This window comes from Triticum aestivum, unplaced genomic scaffold, assembly GCF_018294505.1.
Source record: "Triticum aestivum cultivar Chinese Spring unplaced genomic scaffold, IWGSC CS RefSeq v2.1 scaffold38686, whole genome shotgun sequence".
In the NCBI taxonomy this organism is placed as follows: Eukaryota; Viridiplantae; Streptophyta; class Magnoliopsida; order Poales; family Poaceae; genus Triticum; species Triticum aestivum.
In genome coordinates this window covers 3,003-11,483 of record NW_025226239.1, presented here as the reverse complement: position 1 = coordinate 11,483, position 8,481 = coordinate 3,003, and the positions used below count along the sequence as shown (strand labels likewise).

The 8,481-nt window shown below is 39.5% G+C and overlaps 2 protein-coding genes across 2 annotated transcripts; both read left to right on the top strand.

Moving 5' to 3' along the window:
• Positions 1 to 3,566: 3,566 nt before the first annotated feature.
• On the top strand, positions 3,567 to 4,649 carry LOC123172537 (cysteine-rich receptor-like protein kinase 6). Its single transcript, XM_044589491.1, has 2 exons — positions 3,567 to 4,410; positions 4,621 to 4,649. The coding sequence occupies exons 1-2, from the start codon at positions 3,567 to 3,569 to the stop codon at positions 4,647 to 4,649; spliced, it is 873 nt and encodes a 290-aa protein (XP_044445426.1).
• Positions 4,650 to 5,808: 1,159 nt separating this feature from the next.
• On the top strand, positions 5,809 to 7,573 carry LOC123172536 (G-type lectin S-receptor-like serine/threonine-protein kinase RKS1). Its single transcript, XM_044589490.1, has 6 exons — positions 5,809 to 5,816; positions 5,906 to 6,050; positions 6,227 to 6,437; positions 6,551 to 6,788; positions 6,882 to 7,032; positions 7,188 to 7,573. Exons 1-6 carry the CDS (start codon positions 5,809 to 5,811, stop codon positions 7,470 to 7,472), a joined length of 1,038 nt encoding a protein of 345 aa, XP_044445425.1. The 3' UTR covers positions 7,473 to 7,573.
• The last annotated feature ends 908 nt before the right edge of the window (positions 7,574 to 8,481 follow it).

Sequence of the window (8,481 nt, the reverse complement as noted above, 5' to 3'; positions counted from 1 at the left end):
ATTACAGATTAGTAGCATTGCTTTGCTGCAGAAATAGAACAGCACTCCATAATTGCAGAAATTTTTTGTGTTCATCAAATGTATGCATCTATCTGGGAGACAGAGTTATAAGTTCTTTGAGTGTGCTTTTGAGCTATTGTCAGCGGGTTTGCATGACTAGGAAGGATGCTGCTGTGTTTTTTAATTGCAATTGAGTCAGCTATGCAGGTAAGATATCCATTAACTGTTAAAGCCAGTATTTCCCCCTTGAGCAGTATATCAATTTTTCTTCTGCCATTCTCCCTTTTTCAAGGGAAAAAACCCACAGTATTTCCCCCCTGCAAGATTTCTTTGCCTCTGCAATTTGGTTTCCTAGAAAACCTTTGGACGTTAGAGAAACATATTTGTTAATTAATTCGGGTATTTTTTCCTAGAAAACCTGAAGTTTGATTATGGTATGCTTGTTAGAAATAACAAGTTTGGACTTTGTGAATTTTTTGGTTTATCAATTGACTGCGGAGTACATTTCAATAATCAAATAGAAAAGTATGCTTTTGGTCCCTCAAGTTCCCCAAAAGTATAGACTTGGTCCCTCAAGATTTTTTGGTATACATTTGGTGCTTTAAGTCTCAAAACCGGATAAGATCGGTCCAAAACCAGATTTTAAGCATGTTGACCAGGTTCGACCATGTTGACCAATGAATGATAAATTCAAAAAATAGCAAAAAAATTGTGAAATAAAAATATTGGCTAGAGCTCCTTGGATGTTATTTGACCATAAAATTTACACGCACCTAGCACACCCAAGCATGTGGGCTGTCACGAAATTTCAGATTTTTTAAATTTACTATTTACCGGTCAAACATGGTCAACACGGTCAAACCCGGCCAAATCCCGGTCAACATGCTCAAAATCTGGTTTTGGACCAAACTTATCAGGTTTTGAGACTTGAAGGATCAAATGTATAAAAAAAATCGAGGGACCAAGTCTATATTTTTTAGGGAACTTGAGGGAACAAAAACATATTTTTCTCATAATCAAACGATAGCTAGCTAGCTGCTTAGACATGAATTATGAAGTGAAAGTACAGTACATTTCATTTCAATATGCAAATATTGTACTTGTCGCCTATAAGCTTAGCAATAGATGATGCGGCAAGATCATATAGCCAGCAACTTGGCTATACTATTAACCAGTGGCGGAGCTACGGTAGAAAACAAGGGCGGGCCGGTACAAAAGAAGACCCATAATTTTCAAGCTCATGGCTGAGTTTACTCTCAATCTCCACTGTAATTGCTATGAGCTGGGCGGGCCACGGCCGATTTTATCAACATGTAGCTCCGCCAGTGCTATTAACCATGCTCTTAGACAGGCAGACCTGTCCGATTTGTTTGTACGGACCAACTAGATAACTGTGTGGTGCACATTTTCATGTTAAATACTCATAAGCTAACAAATATCCATACGAGCCAGCTAGGGAACTGGGTGATGCACATTCTCAAGCAAATAGCATATCATTATATTGGTACGAGTCAGTTAGAGCCGTATGGTAGTATGGTACACATTCTCAATTCTAAGCCAAAGGGTACAAGCTAAACCAATATATCCGTAAGACCCAGGGAACCACTTAATACACATTCTCAAGCCAAATATACACACCAAACCAATATATTGAGCGAGCTAGAGAACCACATGGTGCACATTCTCAAGCCAAAGAGTTCACACAAAATCAATATATTCGTACAAGCTAGATAGGAAACCGCATAGTCTACATTCTTAAGCCAAATAGTACTCGCCAAACCAATATATTCGTAAGAAACAGCTAGGAAACCGCATGGTGCACATTCTCAAGCCAAATAGTACACATCAGACAATGTTGTATTTGTAAGCTAGGGAACGACATGGTTCACATGGTCTAGCCAAATATAGAACTACACGCCAAACGAATATATTCATATGAGCCAGCTAGGAACAGTGTTATGCATATTCTCAAGCCAATTAGTACACGCCAAACGGATTTGGCACCAGTCTTGGGGAACTTATAGCTTTCTGTTGTGTTCTGCAGCCGTATCCAAAATGTGTGATTCCTCAACGAAAAAGCATTAAGTATTTTTTAGAAAAAACTGCCTTTAACATAGGTTTTTTCTGAGATTGTTTTGCAGACTTGTTGGGAATTAGTATCATATTTATGCAGAGTTGATGTTGTTTTCTTTCTTCCGAATTACTCCCTCTGTACCGAAATACTTGTAGTTGGAGGAAACTAGTACAAGTACCCCCAACTACAAGTATTTCGGTACGGAGGTAGTAGTACTTTTGCATGAGCATTTTGCCCAGTTTGCTGTATTTGTATCAGATTCAGATATTTATGCATTCTAACTATTTGGTTACCTGCTTCTGTACATGTGGAATGGGATCAGACTCATTCAAAAATAGCACTAGGATTTTGACGTTATGAAAGCCGACAACAAGCCACATTGCACTTCTATTTTCAGCTTTCAGCTTCGACGAACATCATTTTGTGTCACTTTTGCCGATGGCCTCAGCCTCTCAAAAAAACACTCACACCATTATTGTTCCTGGGCTATCCATAGAGTTCAGTAGAAACAAACAAACCAACCAACCAACGAATAACAAACAATACCCGTCGAAACTGTTCTGTTTGATAGCAAAGTATTATATAAACAAAAGTATCAAAAACTACAGTAATTTTGCATGTAGGTGTGAGATACCATCGTTTTATCAAAACAAAGTATTTTGAAGTATTCACAATACATAGAACCTGTTTGGTTGTTGCCGCATAACGCAGTAAATTTTGCTGTTTAGCCGTTGCGTTTAAGCACTCAACAGCTCTGTTTTTTAAAAAGAGGTTTGGTTTTTTTATGCAGAAAAAAACTGCAGTTTGCTCAATACTACAATATTAAAAGCACAATTGTTAGGGGCAACCAAACTCATTGTAAATAAAACTATGGTAATCTCGAAAACTGTAGTATTCTCAAAATACTTAGAAAATACTTTGTTATCAAACGGAGCCTAACTGTTGAGACATCGAACTTGGTTTACAAACAACATTTCATAATAATAAAAAATCCAACCAAGTTTGCATACTCTACTTGAGATCTTCAATGTCATGACAAATGCCAGCATGAAAGGAGCTTACATAATTTTCAAAACGTTTTGGTATAAGAAACAATCTTTCTGGATCCAGCTTCTAACAGATAGCCCACAGCTTAGCAAGCAGTCGCAAGAGAATCATCTTCGATTTCGCTGCTCGTTCAAGGTCGCAATGAGACCTCTTCTCCTTTGACTGAAACACTGAAACTGGATTTGTTCTTTTTCTAATTTTTGTTCTCCGCTTGTCTTGTATCACTTGTACTACCAACTAATTTGGATTACACAGGCTGATGATGCCTGGACGGCAGCATGCAGCGTTGTATTCTACGCAACTTCATTGCACGGCCTGCAGGCTGATGTTATCATTAATCACTAATCAAGTACGCAGTCAAACCATAAGTTGGAAAAGTTTTCCAAATGATACTGATAATAAGGAGCTGCTACAGAGGTTGGGCTGAATAACCTTTTAGTTAGCCATGTTCATCGTCTTACTGCTCATTCTCGGCTTCGAGCCATTCATCGCCGCCGGCGATCCACTGGAACAGATCTGCCACACCAGCATCCCCTATAATAGCACCTACCAAGCTAACCTTGAGCTCCTATCTAGTGTGCTATCCAGGAATGCCTCATCCACAAGAACCAAGCAGCCCAAGGGCTTCGTCGGAACTGACCAAGACCCCATTTATGGCGCCGCACAGTGTCCCGGCGACACCATCGCATCTGCATGCTCCAGCTGCATCACTGCCGCATTCCATGATGCTTGGCGGCTCTGTGGATCGCAAATGGACATGCATTTCCTGTATGGGGGCTGCATTGTCCACATCTCCACCGAGGACCTCCTCTACAACTCCAGGTTTTTGCTACACAAGTTGCTGATCTTTAGGGACACCACGGATCGTAGCAATTCACCCGTTTGGGTCACCACCAACTTCACCGACACCAGCATTGATGGCAACATCAAGGTGCTTCTCCAAGAGACAGCCAAACAGGCAGCCTACAACTCTACAATGATGTACGCCACTGGCCGCCTGGATGTCTCCCGCGGACTCCCGCTGCTCTACTCTATGGCGCAGTGCAACCTGGACCTACCACCGAATGACTGCTGGGATTGCCTCGACAATATCAGGAGCGCAGCAAGGGGTTCCTTCCACGAGCAACATGGTGAATGGATTGCTGGTGTGTGGTGTAATTTCAGGTACAGCACGTATCAGTTCTACAATGGCCAGCCCACGAAGCAGATTCTCTGGTCGGATGCTCTAGATCCCACACCAAACATGCCGGCGCCAGGGCCAGTTGGTGTTCCAAGGCAGAAAGATAAGAGTAAGACAATATGTTATTTCTTTCCCCAAAACTAGTCTGTCTTCCTTTTTTCTTCTTCTAAAGGGCATTTTCTCCAAATCTTATACTCCCTCTGTCCCACGATATAAGATGTTTTTGCAAGCTAAACAGCTTGCCAAAACATCTTATATTATGGGATGGATGGAGTATCTGTTTTGTATTCTTATTTCCTATCGCATCTTTATTACACAGAAATTGACTATACTGCAGCATCCTTATAGTGCTAAGTAGCCTTTCTATTGGTGCCCATCAGACTCAAGCATTGAGTTAAATGAGGTTTTGGAACTTATACATGATCATAGCTGTCAAGACTTTCACGATATCTGAATGACTTGGGAGTTCTACAACTCTTACTGGAATACAATAACCCAGTTGACAAGTAGATTTATGGGTACAGAACACCTTTCGATATAGATCTAATGACCGCAAATCAATTTTTATTATTCTAAAAGACATAATTAATTCACCCATATAGATCTAATGACCGCAAATCAATTTTGATGATTCTGGAAGACATAATTAATTTACCTGGGTGGGGTGACAGCTACCCTTTGATCAACGCTTTAATTCAACAACCATGCTTGCGATGCAGCCTTAGACTATATTATATGTTGAAATATTATTTATAACATACAGAAAATGTCCATTTTTAACACTAAACTATTACAAAATTTTGTATTTCCCTTAACATCCAAAACAAGTTGTGCTCAACCTTGAACTATTGAATCCGTTCAATTTACCCCATTGGCCCTGTTCCAAGTTGTTTTAGCTGACTCGGAAAACACGTGCTGTACCTCTATACATCAGCAAATCCCCATCTTGGTAGCTTGAGTAAAAAAAAACAGAGAAACTAATTCTCACAATACTATTTTCTTTTTTTTTAAGTTCGCAATACTATTTTCTGATTTCCCTGGTTTTTTGATTTTTTTTGAAATGTTTCATATTTTTTTATCTTCACTTAAGCTGCAAACATGGCAAGGGGCTGCCGTGCAGAAGTGATGCTACATGTCTGCCACGTGTCATCCAAATCAGCTTAAAACCGCTTGGGATAGGGCCAAAGAGCTACAGTGAACAGATTCAATCTTTCAAGGTTAAAAACAACTGGTTTCAGATCTTAAGGTTGAAAAGTGAACTTTTGCAACAAGAGGTTATAATATGCTAGAACATTCCTCAAAACATAAATACCAAAATTTATTGTGTAGTTACATTCGTTGATTTGTCTAATCAACTAACCACCTATGTTTGTGTGAAATCTTTCGTTTTAGGGCATATAATAAAGGTATGGATCATTACCACTGCTATGCTTCTACTAGCATCATTTTTGTGCTTCATCGTATGGTTTAAACTAGTCAAAAGGAACATTAAAGGTTAGTTATGGAAATGCTGCTGTACTCACAAATCTCTTAGGCTGTTTAGATTCGTATATATTCGCTTACCTGAAAGGATTACATAAACTCTGATTTTCGAATTTTCGTAGCTCTCAGGAAGATGAAGAGCTAGTCTGGGGGATAGGGAGGAGTTCAGAGCTCAAGCTTTTTAACTTTTCACAACTATCAGATGCTACGAGTAACTTCTCAGATGAAAATAAATTGGGGCAAGGTGGCTTTGGCCCAGTATACAAGGTAAAAGAACACATTTATCCATGTACACAATGAGAACAAAAATCAAACCTAGTAGATTTTATACATGTAGCTTTAATTTTACTCACAAGCATGGGGGGTTACTGATCAGAAGATGAGTAAACCGCTTCTATTTCGCAAGATGATATCACTGATCAAGCACTTTTAAACCTCCACAGGGCCAGCTTCCTGAAGGTTTGGAAATAGCAATTAAGAGACTAGCTTCGCAGTCTGGGCAGGGTCTCACAGAGTTTAGAAATGAAGTCCAACTCATAGCCAAGCTCCAGCACACAAATTTGGTTAGGCTATTGGGATGTTGCTCTCAAGGAGATGAGAAAATATTAATCTATGAATATTTGGCAAATAAAAGCTTGGATTTCTTTATCTTTGGTATTACTCCTTGTAGTTTTCTGTTACAGATTATGGGTTAACTCTATCTACTAAAATTATCCCCACAGCCTTCCTCCCCCTCTAATATACATATATCATTAACTTGTATACAGATGAAACTAAAAATGCTTTATTGGAATGGAACAAAAGAAAAGCGATTATCGAAGGGATAGCACAAGGACTTCTATATTTGCATAAGCACTCACGGTTACGGGTCATACATAGAGATCTTAAAGCAAGTAACATTCTTTTGGACTGTGAAATGAATCCTAAAATATCAGATTTTGGGCTTGCAAAAATATTCAGCTCAAATAATACTGAAGGGAACACAAAAAGGATTGCTGGGACATAGTAAGCTCTTCTTACAAGTTAGTCCATCCTGCACAAGTCAGCCACATATAAAAAACTGAAATAGAAATTTATTTATTTTCCCTACATTTTCAGTGGGTATATGGCTCCCGAATATGCTTCAGAGGGTCTCTTTTCGATTAAATCTGATGTATTCAGCTTTGGTGTGCTGATTCTTGAGATCATCCATGGAAAAAGGAACTCATGCTTTCATCAATTTGGGGACTTCTTCAACCTTCTTGGATATGTAAGATCATCAAAAGTTTCATGATATTCGATGTCCCAAAGTTTCAGATTTTTTTTGTTTTTTTAATTTGTTTTGAATTTTCTGTATTCAATATGTAAATTTACTTTGTTTATCTATTGACCTTTATTTAATATATGTCTCTAAACTCTTGCTAGGCATGGAAGTTGTGGAAAGAGGAAAGATGGCTTCAGTTCATCGATGAATCAATAGTTTCAGAGTCTGACACTTTAGAGACAATGAGGCGTATCAACATCGCATTGCTGTGTGTGCAAGAGAATGCGGTTGACAGACCCAGCACAGCAAGTGTGGTTGCAATGCTAAGCAGTGAAAGTATGGCCCTGCCTGAACCTAAGCATCCGGCGTATTTCCACATAAGGGTTACAGAGGAAGAGCCACCTAGTGCTAATGATGTCACAGTGTCTACTCTACAGGGCAGATAGTATCATCCTGCATGATGTGTTTTTTTGTGTGTGCTGCTTTACCGAGCGGGCTCCCTCTGATTTAACACTAAAGTTCTGACAGACACACACAAACCTTTGGACTTTGGTTAAACATGGCATGAATAGAAGACAACTCATTTACTAATGTCAGTAAAACATGACTAACTAGTGTTTATACTGTAATGTTGAATCATAAGCATACACCTCAGTTGTTGATGACGAACTGTGAGGTAGAGTACATTTCAGGTTGGTGTTTCCCTTTGTGTAGAAATAAAAGGGTGGTAGGCTAAGATTAAGATTAAGCCTTTGTACAGAAATCATAACCATAAACATAAATGGGCTATATATTTGGCATATGCACTGAATTGATTCAATGCAGTGGTAAAATCCCCGAAGCTGACCTCGTTTGAAGGATCGATTCGTTCGACAGAAACACACATACGGCATATCCTGCTCGATGTGTTTTTGTGCCGCTGATTCACTTAGTGTCTTAGGGGGCGCCTTTTGTTTGACACACACATACCTTTGGTTAAACATGGAAAGAAAGGAAGACAATCTATCTACTCATCTTCAAACAGCAAAAGCAGATGGCTAATGAGTTTGCATATCGTGACGCTGAATGACACGCGGTCACCTCGGTTGCTAATTACGCTGTAGTGACGACTTCCTGTTGGTGAACGATGGATTGTGAAGTACTCCCTCCGTAAAGAAATGCAAGAGCGTTTAGATCACTACTTTAGTGTTCTAAACACTCTTATGTTTCTTAACAGAGGGAATACAGTACATTTCAGGTTGGAGTGTCTCTTTGTGCAGGAATGGTAATGCCTACCTACAAACAAACCTAAGGGTGATGCATATTATTAGCCAGGCATAGAAGCTTGTGCACTGAAATCCTAAGCATAAAACATCCCCGGTGCTGCAGAATGGCTATCATTACTGAATCCCCCAGCAAAAATCCCCAAAGCTAACCTCAACGGGTGGATCGAAATCGCGGGCTACCTGTCGTCTT